Raw genomic sequence first — 22,730 nt, 5'->3', positions numbered from 1 at the left:
CTAAATCGTAAAGTTAGATTGGGACCTTTCTCCTAAATAAAAATAAGGATTTTTTGCCCACGAGGTACTCTTGTCCAATAAGTTCATTATTTCTAAAGGGCATTTTGATTGGATTCACAGCCTGATTAGAGAACCAACGTATTTCTACTCTGTTTGCTTATGTAGAATGAATAGTTTTATTCCTAATTTTATAAAAAGAAAACTCAAACTATAGGGTTAAGACAACATTAGACCTGTGCTTTGGCGTGGAGCAGATGAGAAGATTTGCAGATAAAGTGTGCTTCCTCCGGCCAACAAATCCGTCCCTGAAGGGGTTCAAACTCTAGCTGGCAGGATGCAAAGCGCACCGCCCGATTGACTGGCCCAGCGATCGCTTGCTATTCCTAATTTTATGCAGAAGCAACAATTAATGTATTCAATCTAAAAAATGGGCCATTTCTAATTTTATTGCCTAGTTGGAAAATATAAGATTGCATTTTTCTTCCTCTGCCTTCTTTAAGGTACTTTGCCTCTTAGATAACACTCTATTCGTTTTGCTGATAAGTCATTGAAGAAAGTATTGTTCGCTGATTTGTTGTAAGAGAAAAACATTGCTGAATAATTGGCATATCAAGCTAAAAAGCTCAAGCATGCCTTGTTGAAAAAAACACACAGAGATATTTTAAGCCTGTTGTGTTTATTTCATGGTTTGTAAAAAAAAATTGTACACAATGCATGATCGAACAATTACAGGCTCTTCTCTTACGGTCATTACCAGCTCCTAACAAAAAAAAAACAAAATGGTTGCTAATGGTACACATCAAACAACGAAGCAATTTAAAGCTCCTCTGCTCGAGAGAGTCATCACATCACCCCGTGACGACGAGCGTTCACAGCGCACGCAGGCGACTCCACCTCCACCAAGCGTCGTGTCGCCGTCGCCGTTCCGGCAAGCTCAGGCAAGCCCGACGAGCTTCTCGCTGATCTCCCAGAGCTTCCTGGCCTTCTCCGGGTCGCTGGCCTCCTGCGACAGCTGGTTCTCGAACGACGCCGAGTCCTTGTTCCAGCTCCAGTACACCCCCGACTTGGTGAGGCTGGGGTCGCTGACGACCTGCGCCAGCCTCTTGCCGGACTCCGCCTCCGACACGAACCCCTTGGTGATGAACTTCTGGAACGGCGGGAAGAGCAGCCGGAAGAGCGGGATGTGCTCGCGGAACAGCCCCGTGGTGGCGATGCAGCCCGGGTAGAGCGACGCGAACGTGATGCCCGTGTCCTCGTGGTACCGCCGGTGCAGCTCCTGCATCGTGAGCATGTTGCAGATCTTGCTGTCCTTGTACGCCTTGGCGCCGTCGAAGCTCTCGGAGCCGTCGATCATGGCGGAACCGTTCTGGCCGCGCAGCCCGCCCGCGAGGCCGCGGAGGTCGCCCAGCCCGGCCTTGGGCGGGATGTTCCCGGCCAGCGTGTTGGTGTTGCCGGTGATGGAACCGAGGATGATGAGGCGGCGGGACGGGTAGTCGGACCTCTGCAGGTCGTCGAGGAGCAGGCGCGCCAGGAGGAAGTGGCCCAGGTGGTTGACGCCGACGCTCATCTCGTACCCGTCCGCCGTGAACGTCGGCGTCCGCGCCGTGGGCCGGTAGATGGCGGCGTTGCAGACGAGCGAGTCGAGCGGCATCCCGGCACGGCGGAAGTTGTCGACGAACTGCCGCACGCTGTCGAGGGAGGCCAGGTCCAGGTGCATGATGGTGTAGCTGCCGTCCGCCATGCCGGCGCCCTTGGCCGCCTTCGCCGTCTTGAGGAAGTCGCGGCAGGCCATCACCACGTGCCACTTGCCGGTCTCCGCCAGCGCCTTGGCCGCCGCAAGGCCCAGACCCGACGACGCGCCCGTGATCACCACCACGCCCTGCCGCACCGTCTTCTTCCCGTCCTTGGTCGCCGTGCTCGACCCCGGCGTGGCCACAGGCGCCGTCGCCACCTGCGTCCTCACCGACAGCGACGCCGCCTGCAGCTTCTGCATTCATGCTCACGACAAGAATCATGTCAATTGTCAACGATGTGTTCAAGCACATTGTGCAAGTGCAAGTGAGCAATGCAGCAACTGACTGTGACTGACCTTCTGGGGGACGCTGAGGAATGCCGTGTCCTTCACCGCGGCGGCGAGGCTGCCCTTCTTGGGGACGGAGAGAGTGGAAGGGAGGAGCGCCGCCTGAAGGGCCATGGCCGATGCGGGGAGGCTGGAGCCGAGTTGAGCTGGGCGACGACAGCGATCGAGATGCGCTGCTGTCTGTGGCGAAGTGACTCTGTTCGGAGGCGGTGAGTGGCGGCGAGCTCGCCGGCGGTACTTATACCCGGGCCGAGGAGCGAGGAGCGCCACGGAGATAGGATAAGGGGGTGGGCCCGGCCGCCAGCGTGGAGCCTCCGCAGCCAATCGCAGCGCGTGGCCCGGATTTTCTTGGACGATATTTTCCCGCTGGATATTTTTTTTTGTTTTGGCTTCAGTTCAGCCACCACAGGCGATGGCGACGTTGCGGGATCATATGAGCCGGAGCGGTATGTGCCCCGTTGCAGTTCTAGGTACGTGGACACCGCTGGCTGGTGGGCGAGGTTGGGGCGGGACTTGCGCTGGTTGCTATGGGTGGTGCGCGGTGTTTGGGACCGGAGCAGTAGATCGGAGCGTGCAATTATGCAGCATGGGGAGGAGCAGCCGCTGGTGCCTGGGACCAAAGCTGCCCGGATCTGTTGTTTTGCACGGGAGATGAGCCCACGTGAGCGTGCGGCAAACGAGTGGCTGCGGGGCGTGACACGTAGGACACACCCATTGGGCCTCCGGATGACGTGGGGTCTTACGTGGCTAATGTTCTTTACACTTTTTCACTGTTTCAGTGACAGCGTTATTAGCACGGTAAAAAAAACTAGTACTAATAAGTAATAAGGTTAGCAAACGGCAACAGCAACAAGCCAACAAGTCCTACACAGTGGTCCGCCGAGTGTGTCTAGCGCACAGCCTGTTTTTTCCGACATTATAAACTCTGCCGTCGAGCCAATGCAGCAAAAATGTTCAAATAAAAACTTGTAGCATGATACAAACTTGGAGCTCCCTACATCATCAACCCGAGAGCTCACAAATCATATTAAATCTGTTTAACTGCCTACTTTGCCCCTAGTCAAGCTGGAAGGGGGGTGGAGCGGAGCGCCCCTACATCCTAACCTGTGCTCCCCTTATGTTTAAACGAGGGTTAGGATCGACCCGCCCGTCTTTTTTCTTCTGATATTACGATCCGTGGTGCTTCGAGTTCGCAATTGATGTTACGCTTCCGTATCTATCTTCGCCAACGGCCACGCCACCTGCCCAGTCGCACGCCGTGTGCTGGCACCCACCAAGATGGACGCCATGCCAACAACACGTTGTGTCGCCGTACCGAGCACGCACCCGATCGAGCGCTTACCCACGCCGCTCCCGCCGCTTGACTCCTACTGTGCCACAGCGCCACTCGATGAGGGCCGACATGGCAGGGGCCGCCAGGTGGCTGCCGCGCTCAGGGAGATCAAGGCCATCGTCGCCGAGAGCGAGCGCAACAGGTACTGCATCGAGATAGGCAGCACGAGCTTGCCGGCCACCTTCTCCGGCGTGAGGCGGTGAGGGTCCCAGGCATGCACAGGATCCCCCACGGTGGAGTTGGAGGCCTTGGCCGCGTACACGATGGGGATTAGGGTGCTAGGGAGCGGCTTCCCGGAGTAGAGTGAGACGTCTGTGTAGTTCTTGCCATCGCCGAGCATGACGGTTGCGCCCATGGCGAATTGTGAATAGGCTGGTGTCTGGGACGGCTACGCCGGCAACCGTGGAGCTGTTGTGCGTTTGGCCTGCGGAGAAGCCGTGCAGGATGGTGTTGTATGCATACAACATTTTGGGCTATTGGACGAGTGTGGTGGCAGCACGAACTTGAGAACCGGAGGCGGCGGAGGTCGACGTGAAGGTTCGGTTCAATCCTAGGTTTAGCGAGTCACGACCCTATCTGCCCCTCTATCATTTGGGTTCGGTCCGACTCGAACCGTTGATAGATTTCAGGAGCGGTTCGTGTTTGAGAGAGGTTCGAACCGCACCCTTTACAGGTATAGCCCCTAGAGCCCAACCCGAGGACCTCTCCCATGTTGCGGCCACATATTTCACAGGCACACTTTGCTTGTTGCTCTCCCTTGTTGACGATGCAAGGAATGGACGAGCTCATCCCTTAGATTTTGGAGAAAGGATCGAACGCTACTGTGTTCTTTTTTATGAAACAAGACGGGTAATCCCTATTGTATTCTCAACATACCAAACACCTGCGATAAGAGGATGGTCATCTCCCGTCCTGAGGCATTCTCGAAACCAAACACAACACATGACATAGGCTAATGTAGGCAACTATGTTTGGAGCAACTTATAAACATTGTATATAGACAATTGGTGCTTTTGTTGAACCTTCGACGTAGCTTAATGTTCATTAGAGAAATAATGAGGAATGGAAGAAAACGCAAGCTGATGATTAATGTCTGAAAAATTACAACATTTGTTCGGTTTAGGAGGGAATACATACTTTAATAGATTCGAGGGAGTCGATGCATGTGTGGATGCATACACGGTGCAGCTGCAGCAATTTAGGTTTACACATTCTAGAACCTACTCATCCAGGGCTTATCTTCTGATGCTCTCAACATGCATGCAGTCATAGCCATCCGGCCCATCAATCAGCTTACCATACAATCGCGCCAGCCCACTATTTAATTTAAAATCTTAGGCCCATCAATTATTCATGTACAATTTCAGTGAATTTCCTGCATTTTAAAGGGGCCCTAATATAGAGTACAAAATCTACTCTCGCGCTAACAAAGATATTAAGGTCAGTCTCAATAGGGTTTTATCAAAATTTTATGGATATTTATGAAAAAAGAGATGACAAAAATTTTACGAGGATGAAATTCTTTTTCACCGTTTTCAAAATACTCCCTCTATGTAGGGATTTAGAAGTCGTCTAGGACAGTAACGTGATCTTCAAAATACAACTTTGACCTCTTATTTTTATAAAAATATTTAGAGAAAAATGATGTATTTATATTTTTATGAAGTATTTTTAAGACAAATATATTCATATAATTTTCACATTTGCAAATTCAATAATTTAAAAGTTATTGATGATTTATATTTCTAATGTTTGATCCAAACCTTGTCCAAAACGACTTCTAAATCCGATACGGAAGGAATATAGATGTTTTTAGAAACTGACACATAAAACCTGCATTGAGACGGGTCTAACCCATGCAAAAACCAGGTGGACCCTTCCTCCTCGATTGTTTCAAGCATAACCAAGGCGCTCCACTTGTTGTATTCGAACACTTTTCTGTAGAAAGTATTGTTGATTTGTTGGCTAGTAGAAGGTCAGATTGTTAGGTCCTATCTTTTGATAGAAAATCAAAAAGTGTCAATGATGTCGCTTTCTATGAGTTCAACAATGTAGAATGCAATGCTTTCAAAACTACGTTGATAGCTACCAGACACCCATTTCATATAAAATTTATTCGCATAGAGTGTTGTACAACGCCTTCATCCACCGGCCGCCACGCATTCACCTTCACCGATCACCATGGCGGCCACCACTTAGAGGAATCATCACGTCGTGCTGTTTCCCCTTCCGGCACAGGGCCACCTCGCCGGCTTTCTCGCCCTCGCCCGCCTCCTCCGCCGCGAGTTCCAGGATGGCGTCACGATCACGATCGTCTGCACCCCGCGCACCGTGGCCGCGCTGCGCTCCTCCGTGGTGGACGCGGACGCTGGGTCGTCCTCGAGCATCAGCTTCCATGCGCTGCCGTTCGTGCCGGCCGACCACGGCCTCCCCGCCGACTGCGAGTCCACCAGCTCTCTCTCCAACCGCGGTGACTTGATGAAGCTCTTTGAGGCCTTGGACACTCTCGAGCCCGCCTTCGACGACTTCCTCTCGAGTTTAACTGGCGAGGTCCATAAAGGCGACGAGGAAGAGGAGCCCGCCGCCGCCAACGTCTGCGTCATCGCCGATGTGTTCGTCGCGTGGACCGTGGACGTGGCGCGCCGGCGCGGGCTCGCCCACGCCTTCTTCGCCTCGTGCGGCGCGTTCGGCTCCGCCATCCTGCACGCGCTCTGGGCCAACATTCCGGTGCTGCCGTTCGGCCCTGATGGGACCCTCCGGCTGCCGGAGCACCCTACGGTTGTGCTCCACCGCTCGCAGCTATCGCCGATTTTCAGCTCCGGTGACGAGAGGTGGACCGCGTACCACCGACGCCACCTGCCGCGTGGCTACCTGACGAACGCGGTGATCTCCAACACCGTCGAGGAGCTCGAGCCCACGGGGCTGGCCATGCTGCGGCGCACTCTCGGCGGCGTTCCGGTATACCCCCTCGGCCCTCTGGTCCGCGGCGTCCCGGCGTCGGATGAGGACGACGGTGGCAGCGACGGGACGATTCTCAGCTGGCTCGACACGCAGCGGCCATCGTCCGTCGTGTACATCTCCTTCGGGTCACAGAACACGATACGAGCTAACCAGATGGCGGAGCTTGCGGCGGCGCTAGAGTCGACCGGCCGGCCGTTCGTGTGGGTGGTCCGGCCGCCGGTGGGGTTCGACGTCAACGGCGCCTTCCGCGACGAGTGGCTGCCGGGCGGGTTCGAGGCCCGCGCTCGCGCCAGCGGCAGGGGCCTCGTGGTCTGCGGGTGGGCGCCGCAGCTCCGGATCCTGGCGCACGCCGCCACGGGCGCGTTCCTGAGCCACTGCGGCTGGAACTCGGTGCTGGAGAGCCTCACGCACGGCGTGCCGCTGCTGGGCTGGCCGCTCGCCGCCGAGCAGTTCTACAACGTCAAGATGCTGGCGGAGGAGTGGGGCGCGTGCGTGGAGGTGGCGCGCGGGAACATGGAGAGCTCGGTCGTGGAGAGGTCCAGAGTGGTCGAGGCGATGGAGAAGGTGATGGGGGGCACGGCGGAGTCGGAAACGCTGCGGCGGCGGGTGGCGGAGGCGCGACAGGTGCTGAGCAGGGCGTGGGCGGAGGATGGCGGATCGTCGCGGGCGGCGCTGCACGACTTCTTTAGGGCCATGCGCCTGCGATGAAACTGAGCATATGGCAGTGCGCGCAGTCGCGCACTGGACTGTCAATGCCAGCACAAGAATTGATCGATTGCCGCTGTTCCTTTCTCCTTGTTCGTCGAGCCACTAGGTTTGAGTGGACCGAATAAAAATCAGTGACAAATCCTCGAGCGTCAAATGGCGAACCCAACTGCTGTGAAAAAAAGATCCAAGGAACCATGTTGGCAAATACTCGAGTATGTTTTTTCTGGTGCGAGTGCTGTATCGCATGGTCATCGCTAGGAGCCTAGGACCACATCAATTTTCCTCTAGCAGATGTGAGTTGTGACATCCAAGTTTTATTGGGTGGAATTTCAGCAAGGTATGGTTCCAACTACTCCCTCATAAATAAACAAAATAAAAGTATCTCATTTTCTGACTAGTTAAATATCATAAAATAAAGAAAATAAACAAGCATCTCACTTTCTGATGAGTTAAATATCTAGGTGATGCATCACGACAGATTTGGTGGAAGGACTTAATGCTTATACTAATTATTAAATGATGAGAAATGAAGTGATCTATCGATTAACTTATTCCATTCAGTCATTCACAATCAAATAAAAAGTGTGGAAAAATGATCATAGACTACCATTCTTCAAACCAATACCGCCAGACATCATAGGCGCGGATGAAGTCTTTCAGTTCAAAAAAAAAAAATGCGAATGCAAATGCAAGCTCCACTACAGCAACAGAAAAAACAGCACTACTAGTCTACTACAGTGTATCACATTACTACTGCACAACACAAGTAGGTCATGCTTGCAGGCAATATGAAAGTTTCATTCGACGTGGATTCTTTCTTCATGTTTCCATTGCTTCCAATCTGGCGCTCTGTTGGAAACTCACACTCCAACTAGAGTCATCACCTATCATCAAGCATAAAATTGTTGATCTGATCAATACTAATGTCTGAAAATGTGTTTGATGAGGCTCTCATACGCTTATGCAGGCAGTACGAAAGTTCACTTGTCGTGGAATCTACTCTTCATGTTGCTACTGTTTCCAATCTGGGGATCCATGATAATCTCATATTCCACCTGGAGAAATCATCTATCACCAAACATAAGATTGTTTATCTGATCAATGCTAATGTCTGAGATGGGTTCGATGGGTCTCTCCTCCTCAATGGCAGGAGAAAACGTTGTGCGCTCCCGACTGTTTTCATCTGTGAAACAATCGTTGCAACATGATGAAAATGACAATATGTATAAAAACTAGACGTTGCAATCATTTGAAGGAGCAAGGGGATTCAGTCTCACCGAAGATAGTACTGAAGGAAGTTGGAGGAGGCGTGGCAACGAAGTTGAGACCCATGTAGATGCCCATGGACAGCGCCACAGCCACAATCACAAACGATGGCACCGCCAGTGCCCAATACCTGAACGAAGGCAAGCCTGCAATCAGCCACAGCAAGAGACACCCATCCAAATCGAGCAGTTTCTAAGCTATAATATAATATGCAAGCAGCAGTGTTATGAATGCCTCACATTAATGAAATTCAGGTTTCATTTGATTTTATCTGAATTGCAACCATTCGGTATAGATTTTATTCAGAGTGAGCAAGAGCGAGGACCAAAAACCAAAGAAGAAAAGGTCCACAGTAAGGGGGGCGATGGGGGAGAAGAGAAGCGTTTCATACTTGCTAGGGTAGTAGGTGATGCCGAGAGACCGGAGGACGGGCTCAGGCGTGTATGCCCAGGCGAGGTAGACAGCGGTGGCGATGACTGTGGTGATGGATCCGACGAAGCCGTACACCTCCGACGGCTTGGGGCCATGGTCGCGGGCGGCGAAGGAGGGGGACCTCGAGGAGGGGGCCCAGTCGCGGTGGGGTCGGCGGTTGCGGATCAGGCTGACCGTCTGTCTGGGGCTGCGCACCACCAGCGACGGCGACGGCGACGTTGATGGCGGCGGCCACTCCATCATCTTCCCTTTGAACCAAATAAAAATTTGCTGGAATGAAACAGGTAGCAGCAGCTGAGGTTTCCATTTCCAATACTCGATGTTCTATAATTGCTACTGGTACTGACTGCGAAGCCGCACAATCTAGTTGTGATTCAGTTCTAATCCGGGAGGCACAGTAGAAATCGGCCTCCGGACGCCGCCCGCAACGGCGGCGGCCACCAGAAGGCCGCAGCCCACAGCTCGCGGCCTCCGCCGTAGGCCGCCCGCACGCAGTCCCTGCTGTCTCCCCGCAGGCCCGCGCGCCGCCTGCCGGACGCCGCCCGCCCCGAAGGCCGCAGCCGCCAACGGAAGCAGCCTGCACGCAGCCCCACGCGCCAGGCGCCGGACGCCGCCCGCACGCCGGAAGTACGGTGTCCCGCCGCCGGCCCACCCGCGGCTGGGGATTTGGGTCGGATTCAAGGGAGATGAGAGCGAGCAGACACGCACACTGGCCGAGTTAGGCCTTCCCACCTAAAATTTTTTCATCCATCCCATCAGATCTTTAAACAAATACATGGAACATTAAATGTATATAAAAAAAATAAACTAATTACACCGTTTGGTTGAAAATCGCGAGACGAATCTTTTAAGCCTAGTTACTCCATGATTAGCCTTAAGTGCTACAGTAACTCACATGTGCTAATGAAAGATTAATTATACTTAATAGATTTGTCTTGCAGTTTTCTGACGAGCTATGTAATTTGTTTTTTATTAGTTTCTACAAATCCCTCCCGACATCCTTTCCGACATATCCGATGTGACATCCAAAAAATTTTCATCTCCAATCTAAACAGAGCCTTACCAAATAGATGGGCTAGTTTTGTCTTTCGGCCTCCCATCGAATCTTTGAACACATGCATGGAACATTAAATGTACATAAAAAAATAAACTAATTACACAGTTTGATTGAAAATCGCGAGACGAATTTTTTAAACCTAGTTACTCTATGATTAGCCTTAAGTGCTACAGTAACCCACATGTCCTAATGATAGATTAATTATGCTTAATAGATTTGTCTTACAGTTTCCTGACGAGCTATGTAATTTATTTTTTTATTAGTTTTTAAAAATCCCTTTCGACATCCTTCCGACACATTCGATGTGACATCCAAAAAATTTTCTCTCCAATCTAAACAGGGCCTAAGGAAAAATTGGACCGTTTAAAAAATAGATGAAATGTCATTTAAATTAATTGTGGGACTACCTGAGCTTATACTCAACCAAATCGGCTAAATCACGACACCAAAATATATTAATTTCTAAGGCATAGCTAAACTTTCAAACATATTGACTAAAAGGAGTCAAAATAGTTTAGTTTCAGTAGTCACTTAAGAGTAGCTAAAATAATTTTAGCTAGTTAAAATTTAGCAAAGGAAACCAAACAAACCCTAAGAGCAACTCCAAGAGATTGTCTAAAACTATATTATAAAATTAATGATTTAGCCATTATCTAAAATAAAATATTCTTCAAAAAGCAACAGTCTAAATATTCTTCAAAAAGCAACAGTCTTTCTAATTTTCCCTTCTCTATTTTGTATAACCTGCCACGTCATCACAGACCCCACCTTCCTCCACCGCACGCACACATGCATGACCCTGAAGCCTGCACGCTCATTGGCTCATTGTTGGACATATCGGCAGTCGGCACACAGCGTGATGGCGAGCGGGCGCCGCTCGCTTTTTCTAGCTAGCGGAATTGACGGAGGTATTTTAGAATTCCAAATAGAATATCTGTTGGAGCACATTTTATACCCCAAAAAGTATAAATCTGACTCAAAGTTAGAAATAGCAACTCTCTTGGAATTGCTCAAGTGTTCATTTTAAACACAGTGTACATGCGCGCGTGCATGCAAACAACCTTGTGAACGTTAGAACGTACTAGGTGTGTTATATATTATGGTACTTGGCCAACGTTACTAAAAAAAATTTAGCAAAAAATGAGCACAAGCAATCTTATTTTAATCTGAAGCAAACAAAGAACAAGTTGCATGGTTTTGCGGACCTCCTGTTGGGATCCTAATCTTCCGATTCAAGATTTGCGTGGGGGCGGGGCATCATAATCGTTTGGCTTTGGCATGACATGCGCATCGCATTCGTTTCGTCGTACGATTCGTAGCTATTTAACTGGACGCTTAATTATAACCTGCTCGTCTTTATTTGACCAGCAACCGTCCTGATCCTTCACCATAATCATTGGCAAGCCCTGTGACGATGAATGTTTAGCACGTAATAATACTAGTATATTAATTGTAACACAAAAGGGATCGGAGGACAGGTCAGGTCAGGGGGTGGTGCATGGTTGACGGCCGGACGCGCGGGAGAGACGTGCATGTCGAGAAGTAAGGAGGCGTGCGTGCACGAGCAAAGACAGCCTGCTGCTGAATGCTGATTGCTCCTGCTGCGGCCCCCTTGTTTAAGCGGCACTTGTTATTTCGCAATCCGAAACTCCGCTGTCAGGCGGCCGCGGATATGCATGCATGCCGATGCCGTCTGTTCGATCTGCTGCCGTCGCCGTCGCCGTCGCGGCGAGCTTATTTGGTCGGTAGGGCACCGGAGTTTTCAAATCTCTAAGTACCGGCGGAGTTTTCAAGTCTCTGCGGTACGTGTACGTGCCTCGTCACGTATATGTGACGTATGTACGTACTTGTTTGTAGGAACATTCATTCTTTGGCCACGGTTAATTTCTATACCTCAGTCGATCGAGTTCTCGGGATGCTAGTTTAGGCCTGGTTTAGATTCAATTTTTTTTAGATTTTGACACGCTTTCGTTTATATTTCGCTATTATTATTTAACTATAAACTAAATAGACTTAAAAGATTCGTCTCGCAAATTACAGATAAACTGTGTAATTATTTAGCTAGGTGGCACACTTCTTTGGTTTGTGGAATAGAGCGGACTGATCGTGTCCAACTCCACGTCATCCCTTGCCAGCTAATGGATGGCATTTGCTCAAGTAGTACAACCACGTTCCTAAACCATCCAATGAATTTGTAGCAACATTTTGTCATCCATTGATCGCACATTTATACTTCAGCCAACAGATGCTAACTATGACACGTTGACCTTTCGCCGTGCCACAAGTTTAGGAAGATAGGGCTAGAACTAGAAGGACCTCTCGGACCGATGGAGGGGCAATGTGGAGGTCAAGCGTGTGGGCGTGGTATGTAGATTTTGTAGAGGACCATGGTGCATATTGCGCGGGTGATTGGAGCCAAAGCACACAGAGGTTAGCACTTAAGAAGGGCGCGGGCAAATTACTAGAAGCATAAGACATAGAATGGTTTATCTTAAAAAATATGATTGACTAACATATAGATGGTGTTTGGATTTGATCAATGGAGTAATCCATCGTTTCTTTGACTAGCCGCCTTTTTTTTTCCGAACATGTCCTCACAGCATGTGTTTCTTAAGAGAAGCAAAAGTATGTAACCACTCATCTTTTTACTATGCGATGAAATAGAGTGAATTGACCCATCACCGTGTCACCTCTCAGTAAGTTCCATTTGGAACACAAGAATCATACATAAGTTTTGTTCAATCAATTTATTTTTTATAAGATAACCATGCATCATCCTAGCCTAACTAATAAACGATGACATCCATGTTTATAGGTTGAGTACTCTAAAGTTTAGGGGTCAAGTAACAATCCGGATCATTGATTTTGAAATGTCTGGTTGTGAACTCCGGGGAATTTGACTTTGAGCCTCACTGGGGCTTAATAACTCCATTTTTCATTCGGAGGAACAGCCACACTGGGCATTGCGTACAAACTGTTTTGGTGCGTGCGAGTGCGAACAACAAACGGGACGTGTGCGATGGTCATCGCTCAAATCTTTGGTGCAGACGAGGTCGACGACCGCGAGTGGGTTGGGATTGGGACTCGGGGTTAGGAGTTGGAAGGCTCCACGCCTCTCGCGAGTCAAAGCGAGCTGACGCTTGACAGCTAGGTTGGGCAGCCGAAAGTGCTCGCTTCTTCTTCTTGTCCAGTTGCCCTACGCCTGAGCCCATCGAATGGAATGGACACGGAAGGGGGCACAGGCACACACACATCGGCATCGATGGATCACCGCACTCCCATGCTTGCACGAATCAAGGCCGCCCGCCACCGGCACGAGCACGCCGCCTGTTGCCTTGCCGGGGAACCATACGCGTCCACATGCTGAGATGTACGGAGTACTATGCGATGCGTTGCGATGCATGAACATGAAGAACAAGACAAGAATCGCACGCCAATGTCGCAGTCGCAGAGTAAACCAAGCAACCTATTACGCAGCAGGTACTGTACTGTACGTTCGTTCGAGAAGAGGTTTCCAGTGATGTCATACAGTAACCGATTACGGTTAGAAATCTGCAGGTAACACAGGAGTACAGGACCTGGGAAGACGTCGAGATCCTGGTTCCACTATTGGACACATGGGCGCAGGAGCAGCCGTGCAGACAGCAGGGTGGCTGGCATGGCATTGGCCATTGGCCAGCAGGCGGTGGGCGGCGGCCATGGCCCGGCGGCCGGGGTGGCGGGCACTGGCAGCCGACGCGGCAGAGGCCCCCACATGTGGACGAAACGAAACCCGCCGCAGCCGACGGCGACAGCGCTTCCTCAGCACCCCCGCCTTCGCTTTCGAGGGGCCCAGCCTGCGTAGGAAAAGCCACCGACCAGGGCCCATCCTGCGTGTCTTTTTCTCCCGCCAACCCTGCCTCCCCCTCTCCCTCTCCCTCTCCCTCTCCCTCTCCCTCTCCACGCGCGCGGGGCCCACCGCCGGTCCCTGTTAACGCCGACGCGAACGGCCCCCGTCTCTCTCCGTCCGTCCGGTCCGGCGCCATAGGCAGGGCATTCACGCCGCCGCCACGCTGGCGCACGTCGTGACCCGGGTCGATCTCGATCCCTTGCCGCCCTCACCGTTGCGTCGCGCGATCATGGAGCTGGCCGCCAATGCCAATGGCGGCGCAAGGCGCCAAACCGCCGTGCCTCGGCGCACGCATCTAATACGTAGCGATAGAGGCTGCCCCACGCGCGCGAACTCTCTCGACCCGGCCGGCCGTTTCATTCTCCTTCTCCTCGGCAAACAAACCCGCAGACGTTCTCCATCCCATGTCCCGTCGTGTGGATGCGGCGCGACGACCCGGTCCGGCTCCGGCCGTCCCCGTGCTCGTGGCTCGTGCCAAGCGCAACGACTGCTCCTACCACAGTAGACCATGCATGGCGGCGTGCGTGCTAGACCGCACGCACGGTCGCGCGAGGTAGCTTCACGCCGAAGAAGAGCATCTCTGCTGCGTCAGCCGCGGGCTCCACGCCGCACTGCACTGCATGCGGTGTCCGCCCGCCTGTCTGGTCCGGCGGCGGCCTCCCAGTACGTCCCCATGTCTGCAATGCAACCAACGACGACTCGAGAGACACCAGAGACCAGCCAACCAACGCCGCGCGAGCTGATTGCCGTCCAGGTCGGACTTGACGCTGACGGCTTACGTCTCTCTCGCTGCTGCCGCGGCCGCTGCCACTGGCATTCCATTCCATTCCACTCCACCGGCTACAAATAGCCTGGCCGGCGGCTAGGCCGCTAGCACTAGCAGCCCTCGATCGTATTCCCGGCCTCTCCTACCAGGTCACCCGGGAAGCTAACGAGGTGGTGAGTGAGACCAGCTGCTAGCTCTCGGCCGGATCGCTGCTGGGCGTCTATTAAGCCGACGCCGACGCCGTCGTCCGTCCTCGGCATGCGCGGTTCTGCTCGCCCGGGAGATGGCGCCTGCAGCTTCGATCCTCTCGGCCACCGCCGCCGCCGCTGGTGCTTCCAAGCGCCCGGCCGATTCCGACGCTGAGCTCTCGCTCGACTCCTCCGCGCTCCAACAGCAGGTCAGTTGCAGTTGCAGCTAGCGCGGTCGATCTCGATCCACCGAAGACGGCATGCAGTTACCGCGTCTGCGAATCAGTGTACCCAGTACCCCATCATCATCACTGACGCGTGCGGTTGTGGGTGGCATGGCAGGGCGACGAGGCCGTGCGCAAGGGCCGGCAGACGAGGCAGCAGCAGCAGCTGGAGTGCCCGCGCTGCCGCTCCACCAACACCAAGTTCTGCTACTACAACAACTACAGCACGGCGCAGCCGCGGCACTTCTGCCGCGCGTGCCGCCGCTACTGGACGCACGGCGGCACGCTGCGCGACGTCCCCGTCGGCGGCGCATCGCGCCGCTCCAGCGGCGGGGGCGGCAAGCGGCGCAGGGTCTCCGCCGAGCCCTCGTCCGCGGCGTCGTCGTCGCCGCCGCCGTTGCCGGCTGCGTCGCTCGCGGACGCGTGCCTGCCGGACCTCACGTCCGCCTTCCCGTTCCTCAGCGACGGCAGCTTCTTCCCGCAGTTCGACGTCGGCAGCGGTGTTGCACTTGCACCTGCGGCCTTCTCCTCCTCGTGGCAGTCGGTGGTCCCGGACTTTTATGACGGGCTCGCGCCGTGGGACGACGGAGCAGCGGCTGGCACCGCCGCGGGGGGCTTCGTGGGCGCGTGGGGCGACATCGCCGGCCTCGACCTCAGCTGGACACCGCCGGGGAACTGAGTGCCAGCGGGTCGCCGTCTTGAGGGGCTCCGGTTTTAGCAGTGCGGCCTCATCAGGTTCAGGTAGTGCTTCGTTCCAAGTTCCTAGCATGCAGTGTGTCCCGTTTTGATGAGCTATCCAGCTAGGAATGTGAGCAGCTGAGAATTCTCATATGCCTTCACTGTTTCTTCTCGTCCTTACTGCGAAATGAAATGGTGGCGGCTAGTTAGATCAGTGAATCTTGATCTGTAGTAGCTGGAGCGAGGATGTAAGATCTGTGCAGTGATTTCTCATGACAATAAAATTAAGTTTGTGTCAAAGCGTTTAGTACGTACTAGCATACTCTAATCGCTAGACAACACAAAGCTAAACAGCATTATTGTTTAGAGCAACAAAATGCCATGGTCACATAATAAGAATGGTAGAATTACCATACATCCGGTGCCTCTCTCTCTCTCTCTCTCTCTCTCTCTCTCTCTCTCAAGCGACGGATCACAGCCATTGGGTCTTAATTGTGTGGCTGGTAGGTCATCTTCAATATCTCATCATCATATCTTCAGTGGGCGTGGGCGTGGCTACGACGAGTTCGCGAGCTTGCCTGGTGGTGGCCACGCTGCCTTGCTGCTCGGCCCCTAGTCCCCTACGCTTGTGCCCCCTCCGTTCCCAAGATCATTTCTAAACCTAAATCGTGCACACCGCCTGAGAGAAGAGCTCAAATCTAAAATCTCAGCCTCTAGCAACAGGTATCACTCTTAGACAACAAACGAACACACTTAAAAGGACAACTCACAAAAGAAAAAAAAAATACAATTAAAACGACAACTCACAAAAGCCAAAAAAAACAATATAATTAGTTAGAAGGGCAACTCACAGAAGACATTCATTTTTTTAGTCAATGTTGGCTGAAGGACAACAAAAAAAATTAAACATCTGAAATATAGGAAAATGCAGAATGTATGGAACTGTAAAATTGAAAATGTAAATTCATGAATTTTGGAAAATGTTTTCGTTTCATATATTACTTGTATGAAAATTAGATATGAACAAATTAAGGTAATGTGTACCAAGCATACAGTTACACAGTTTTGTATTGTATGAACAAGTGATAGCGTTAACCATATGATAGTGTGGTTCTGGGAGTACAATCTTGAAGCATCCAACGAGACAGGGCAACAGAGATAACTTTTCAGTAAAACTATTGACGACCTACCGATATCTATACAGTAAAGAACCAAACAAACCCCTATCTGCATGATCTCACGCTAACTTTACACTTGAACTGGGAAGCCAAAATTCTGGAACACCCTGATCTCGCCTGCCCGCCCAGCCGTGACAATCACCAAACCCCACGCAGACCGGCGCTGGACATCCATAGCTCCCATGCAAAGATCGGACGAGCAGTGACCAGGGCTGCTCTTGGCTGATGGTAATTTTTCGTCAGGCCAGGATGTGGACGCTCCATCACCTTGATGTCTACTGGTGCTTCTGCTTGTCACACCTTCGCAGACTGGGCTCTCATTGTATCTGATATCAGCTGCATCACAATTGTGCTGAGTGTTCTCAACTGGGAGGTCTCGACCAGAGTTCACTGCTCCATCTGAATCACTGTGCCTGCTGCTTTGAGATCCAAACGAACCTCGGGCTTCAGCACCAGGCCATGTGACAGCCACGGTCACACCATGGCAGTGGAAATGTTCATATGAGTTGGTTACATCAACTGTACTCCTGCTCCTGCTAGGGGGGGAACTGTTGTCATGTCTCCACACATAGACGTGAGAATCCTCACTGGCACAGATGACGTATTTCCCATTTGGAGCTACAGAAGCTGAGATTTGGCTACTCGTGTTCCGAAACCCTGGTGAAAGGATTGAAGTCAAACACCAAGTAAACTTAAAAACCCAGAACTACCACACAAGCCCATACAGGTCCATAAGGCAAGTGAATGTCCTTTATGTTAGATGAAAATAATGCATGCAACTGATCTCAGGTTTACAATGGCAGGAGAATGAGGCATTACCTTTAAACTTGTGAACAAATTCATCACCATTAACAACACGTATTCTTGAATCTGCAGAAGTAATCAGAACTTCCGAGGAGCTTCCAGGAGCAAACTGTCATAAGGCACACAGAGATTTAACTCAGTGGTAGACAACAGTAAGCAAACTGTCATAAGGCACACAGATATTTAACTCAGTGGTAGACAACAGTATCACACCGGAGACTGGAGGTGTCAGATTGATGTTTTCCTTGTGGAGTCCAAAATTAAGAATGTGCCTTTCTTTAGAGAGAGAGAGAGAGAGATGGCCGGGAAATAGATGCTCTGTGCTATATTACCTGGAAGCCAGTTATCTTCTTCTGGCCAGACTTCTTTTTCCTAATTCTTAAGTCTATCTGACTTTTGTACTGAAGCTTCTTCTCTGCAACGATTAAACCAATATCAATATGAGTTCATCATATGAGGAACTGGAGCTCTCAAGGTTATCACTCATCAGTGTATAAATCTCTAGCAAAAATAAAAAAAAGAATAAGTGCACAACTGCACATGAATCGAAATGTGCGAGAGCAAGGCTGTCATACCAGATGTATCAAATATATGACAGCTTCCCTTGTGAGAGCCCACCATTGCAACCTGCAAAGGCCAAAGGCCACATAGATTAAAATCAAAGCACATTTTTATAGTATAAAAATGAAATATGTACTAGAAAGGAACTACTTCAACCTGTCCATCAGGGGAATAACAAGCAGCAGTAACCATCTCATGAAGATCATTCCAATCCTCAATCTTACGATCTCGGACATTCCAAATGCGAACTTTCTCATCCAATGATCCACTAATGAAGAAGTTATCATCTACAGGATTGAACTGGATGCAAGTCACTGCCAAAAGTTTGATTGCAAAGAAGCAAAATCAACTGTCAGGATGGTCCAAAGTTGAAACAATTTGTACTGAGGAATAAAAGGGAATGCATCTTTCTTTTTAAGGAAAAAAAGAAGACACCGTAACAAATGGATAGAGATATAATGTGACAAAACTCACCATAGTCCGTATGTGAGAATGTTTTCAAACAGGTACTGGTAGTGATGTCCCAGAGCTTAACAGTTTTGTCCATGGAGGATGAGATCAAGTACTGCAAGAGAAGGTGTCAATCATAACTATTTCCTGACAGTAGTGACCAATAAATTGTACTGACTGTTTCCTACCTAAAGTGCCAAAAAGAAGCAGGCCTAAAAATAGCAGGGCAATAAGCCAGTAAACTTCTTATAACAGTGGAAAGTTCGTGATGAATATAAATATGTTGTATTTTTCTTAATCGAACAGACATGTCAATAATATCAGATTTGCACAGATAAGTAATGGGCAAACTATTACATGCGGCAAGAAAATTGACCAGGTACTGTTGCATAATTAGTGTAGTTCTCAGCAACAAGATCTCCTGTTACATGCTGATGAGACATGCCCAATTTCCCATGTGGCAAAATGCCAAAAATGATTCGGTTGCAACATTGTATATTCATTTGGTTTATGGCCATTTTGACAACAAGATTCCTTACAACCATACTAGAATTCATCACAACAGACATTAAGTGTTTCTTTTCTGTCTGAAGAAAATTGGTCTGTAGTCTGTACAATTATTGAATGAGATGTTTCAGAATTAATACCAAAAATACCCAAAAATGACATTGAGATGAAGACCACAAATTCTGAATTCGTACCTGAGATTTGGACCATGACAGATCAAGAACATCGGCGGCATGCCCCAGAAGTGAGCAAACTGGCTTATCTCTGAAACCAAACACACACTCAGGAACAACTAGATGATCGGACCCGACCGACTTCCGATTGCTCTGTTTCCTCGGCCTTCTCTTCTTATCCACATAGCCCCCATCGGCACAGGACAATGACAATGCAGAAATCTCCGGTGAATCATTCCCAACAACCGCAAGAAACGGGCTGCAGCCACCACCATTCTCCTTTGCCACCGAAGCTTCACCGAGCAATTCGCCCTTTCTGTCTCCCTCGCACACCTCCCACACATGGATCACACGATCCTCTCCTGCAGTGGCAAGGTATCGTCCATCCAGGCTGAAGTTGATGCACCACACGGAGCCCGAGTGGGCAGCCAATTCCTGCGTCATGAACAGCCCGGTGAGCTCTTTGCACGTCTTCCCGTATTGCCGCACCCGGACCCTCCCGACATTGCGCGAGCCGGAGCCATCTAGGCTGTCATCGGTGGCAGAGCTAAGGCGCCGCGCCTCCCTCTCCTTCTCCTTGTCCCTGTCGTCGGCGCCGCGGCGGCCGTACGCGACGGTGCCTGCAAGCTGCCTGATGCCGCGCAGCCACCCACCACCGGCCTTCCTTCGGGGTCTGCTGGACGCGGGGGCAGCGTGGTCGGAGGCGGACGCGGAGGCCGCGGTGGTTGTCCGCTTCATGAGCTCGTGCACGATCGGGGAGCGGCCAACGCAGAGCTCGAACTCCTCGAAGGTGAGGTGGCGGCCGGTGCCCACCTCTCGCACCACCTCCTCCTCGTGCACCTCCCCGACCTCGAACTCCGTGCCGTCGTCCAGGTTCCGGATCCGGCATTGCTGTTCCCCGCCGCTGGAGCTGGGGTTCCGCGCCAGCGGAGGCCTCCCGAGCCCGCCGCCGCCGGATCTGGGCTCCTCCGCGGGCGCCGGAGGCGAGGCCGGGGCAGACACGGGAGGCGACGGCGAGCGGCGAGGCGGAGAGGGCGGCGGCGGGTCGGAGGCGAGGCCGAGGCGCTGGAGCAGGAGGCGGCGGCGCTCCTCGACGGACGTGGGCTCGGAGATCCAGACGTCGTACGCGGAGGACGCGTCCGGCCGCGAGGACGGCGGCGGGTTGTGGTGGTGCTGGTGGAGGAGGTGGTGGCGCCTGCTGCTGCGGCGTCGGTGGTCGGCGTCGTCGTCGGAGGCGGAGGCGGAGGTGGAGGAGCAGGAAGAGGAGAGGATCCGATCCAGCGACTCGTAGAACTCCTCCTCCTGCTCCGCCTCCCCCTCGCCCGCCGGATCCAGCATGCCCCGCGCCCGCGCGGCCTCCGGCATTGCCGTCCCTCCGGCACCGGCACCGGCACCCACCCACTCGCGCGGCCGGCCGCGGCTGTGAGGGTCGGTCGGCGGCGAGCGGACCGGAGCGGTGGGCGCGCCCAAACGGCGAGCGGATTTATACGCGAGGTTTTTGGTTTCGTGTCGTTGTTACAGCTTCCGCTGGGCTTGTGCCTTGTTTGTTACTGCTGCTGCGACTGCGATGCCGATGCGTGCGCGGGGAGAGCGTCGTCACTCTCCTTCGGACTCCAGCTGGGGAAACGAAAGGGAAGGGAGGGAGCCGACACCTACGGTAGTTCAGCAGCGACGGGGTGGATGGAAGTAGAACGTGGAACGGGGAGGAGCCATGGAGGGAGGTGGGTGCTGAGCACGCACGGCGCCATTTGGCTGGCGTCTCGCCTCGCGGACGGGCTGCTCGGCACGTCGAGGCGTGCCAGGTGCTGATCCCTAGTGTCCGGCCGAGGATCACCTGGGACCGACGATGACGGGTGGGGCCCGAGGCAAATATCTCGCTAGAATAGTGGTTCTCGTACGAGCACCACTAACTAGCTTTGGGAACCAGCAAGCAAAATGTGTTGCACAAGAAGATCGTGTGCTATGTTATTCCAACATCAGCATGGGCTAAAAAATATTTTTATGTGAACTTTGGTTAAAGATGTTTGATTTGGGATAAAATCAAAGTGCATTTTCGAGCCAGCAATGGAGTTGTCCATATATTTCCCAGTGGGTTGAGTCAAAAATGAAATTTGGGCTAGTCATGGAATGAGACCTGTCACATGTACATGGCACAATGCAAGGAAGGCGCACGTTCGGTGGCCAGTAGTACAATGGGAAAAAAAAAAGATGGCATTGCGAATGAAGCTTGTCTACAAATGAGACGGGGTGATAAGTTCAAATATTGTTCGCTGGTTTAAAACATTATTACTAAAAATATTGTTCGTTGATTTATTATAAGAGAGATAGTCAAGCCACACCGAACTGTTATGCTCTACTTATCGATCTCTAAACTAATGTAATTCTCGTTTCTTGAAAAGTTTAAAGATTTGAATTTGGACCAAATTTATATTTAAAAACAATAATATTTATAATATAAAATAGATATTATTAATTAATTGTAAAATATATTATCATAACAAACCTATTGAAAAATATAACTTTTCGCTCTAAATTTTGTTAAACTTAAGTAAGTTTGACTAACACAAAATTCTAGAGTTGTATTCTTTTTGGACAGTAAGACAAGTAACCTTCAAAGAAATGTAGCAGTTAGGCCCCGTTTGGTTTCAATTGTTAAAGTTTACCGTCTGTCACATCGAATGTCTAGACACATACATAGAGTACTAAATATAGACTATTTACGAAACTAAAAACACAGTTAAAGAGTAATTTGCGAGACGAATCTTTTGAGCCTAATTAGTCTATCATTGGATACTATTATCAAATAAAAAAAATGAAAATGCTACAGTATCTGTAAACTTTAACAACTCAAACCAAACACCCCTACATTATCAGATTGTGTCAGAGAAAGACGGAAATTTGAGAATTGACGTCAAGGTGAGTACTGTAAAAATGACGAGGAGGTCAGAAGAAAGTCAAACCCAGTGTGAATAGTAAGTTTCTCCCCGTGTTTTCAGCTCATATGCAAGCTCTGTCACGTTGACTTGGACTCCCATAGTATAGAACAACAGTTTATTTTACCTTCTAATTGTGACGCAGCGCAGGTGTTTATCGTGGAGAAATCAAGTTTTTTTTACAACATGAGAAATCAAGTTAATCTCTACGTATAGTGCTGATCAATTTTTTTAGATTGCTGATCACTTTGTTTAGTATTACTTGTGTCATAAAAAGATGCAATTCGTGATCTAGTCACAAACCATCTTAGGTTTGCCGAGGCCAATGAAAACAGTATCAACATGTATGGCTTCAAATATATATTATAAAAATCCATTCCATTTAATTGTACCTATTGAATATAATCAATATCACTACTTCTACCAGTTTACATAATTTAGTTAAACGTTAGGTCGTTTGACATAACATTTTAGAGTTGTATCATTTTTTCAACGGAGGGAGTAGTACTTTTTTGTGTGGTTGTTCGTTGCTTCAACCACTA

At 50.8% G+C, this 22,730-nt stretch overlaps 5 protein-coding genes across 8 annotated transcripts; 2 read left to right on the top strand and 3 right to left on the bottom strand.

The window, feature by feature from the left end:
* LOC8076468 (protochlorophyllide reductase) lies at positions 658-2,311 on the bottom strand. Its single transcript, XM_002447283.2, has 2 exons — positions 2,090-2,311; positions 658-1,987 (listed from the first exon to the last, which is right to left on the bottom strand). Exons 1-2 carry the CDS (start codon positions 2,192-2,194, stop codon positions 935-937), a joined length of 1,158 nt encoding a protein of 385 aa, XP_002447328.1. The 5' UTR covers positions 2,195-2,311; the 3' UTR covers positions 658-934.
* On the top strand, positions 3,677-7,434 carry LOC8076467 (UDP-glycosyltransferase 92A1). The gene is made up of 3 exons (XM_002448735.2): positions 3,677-3,688; positions 3,785-3,865; positions 5,613-7,434. Exons 1-3 carry the CDS (start codon positions 3,677-3,679, stop codon positions 7,080-7,082), a joined length of 1,563 nt encoding a protein of 520 aa, XP_002448780.2. The 3' UTR covers positions 7,083-7,434.
* LOC8085875 (phosphatidylinositol N-acetylglucosaminyltransferase subunit P) lies at positions 7,615-9,493 on the bottom strand. Of its 4 annotated transcripts, none has more exons than XR_002453892.1 (4): positions 8,740-9,493; positions 8,360-8,478; positions 8,040-8,265; positions 7,615-7,966 (listed from the first exon to the last, which is right to left on the bottom strand). XR_002453892.1 is itself a non-coding variant. In XM_021462521.1 (4 exons), the coding sequence occupies exons 2-4, from the start codon at positions 9,021-9,023 to the stop codon at positions 8,147-8,149; spliced, it is 522 nt and encodes a 173-aa protein (XP_021318196.1). In that variant the 5' UTR covers positions 9,024-9,050; positions 9,128-9,493; the 3' UTR covers positions 7,615-8,146. The 4 variants fall into 4 exon arrangements, 3 of the variants coding, with proteins under 3 accessions (XP_021318196.1, XP_002447326.1, XP_021318197.1); XM_021462521.1 differs by having other exon boundaries at positions 7,615-8,265; positions 8,740-9,050; positions 9,128-9,493; XM_002447281.2 differs by having other exon boundaries at positions 7,615-8,265; positions 8,740-9,028; positions 9,128-9,493.
* On the top strand, positions 14,075-15,889 carry LOC8076466 (dof zinc finger protein DOF5.8). Its single transcript, XM_002448734.2, has 2 exons — positions 14,075-14,889; positions 15,023-15,889. The coding sequence occupies exons 1-2, from the start codon at positions 14,776-14,778 to the stop codon at positions 15,581-15,583; spliced, it is 675 nt and encodes a 224-aa protein (XP_002448779.1). The 5' UTR covers positions 14,075-14,775; the 3' UTR covers positions 15,584-15,889.
* LOC8076465 (WD repeat-containing protein 44) lies at positions 16,585-21,017 on the bottom strand. Its single transcript, XM_002447280.2, has 7 exons — positions 19,277-21,017; positions 18,600-18,690; positions 18,282-18,439; positions 18,140-18,191; positions 17,897-17,979; positions 17,580-17,673; positions 16,585-17,417 (listed from the first exon to the last, which is right to left on the bottom strand). Exons 1-7 carry the CDS (start codon positions 20,618-20,620, stop codon positions 16,831-16,833), a joined length of 2,409 nt encoding a protein of 802 aa, XP_002447325.1. The 5' UTR covers positions 20,621-21,017; the 3' UTR covers positions 16,585-16,830.

Source organism: Sorghum bicolor, chromosome 6 (genome assembly GCF_000003195.3).
Source record: "Sorghum bicolor cultivar BTx623 chromosome 6, Sorghum_bicolor_NCBIv3, whole genome shotgun sequence".
NCBI classification, from domain to species: domain Eukaryota; kingdom Viridiplantae; phylum Streptophyta; class Magnoliopsida; order Poales; family Poaceae; genus Sorghum; species Sorghum bicolor.
This window is presented reverse-complemented; position numbering and strand designations above follow the sequence as displayed.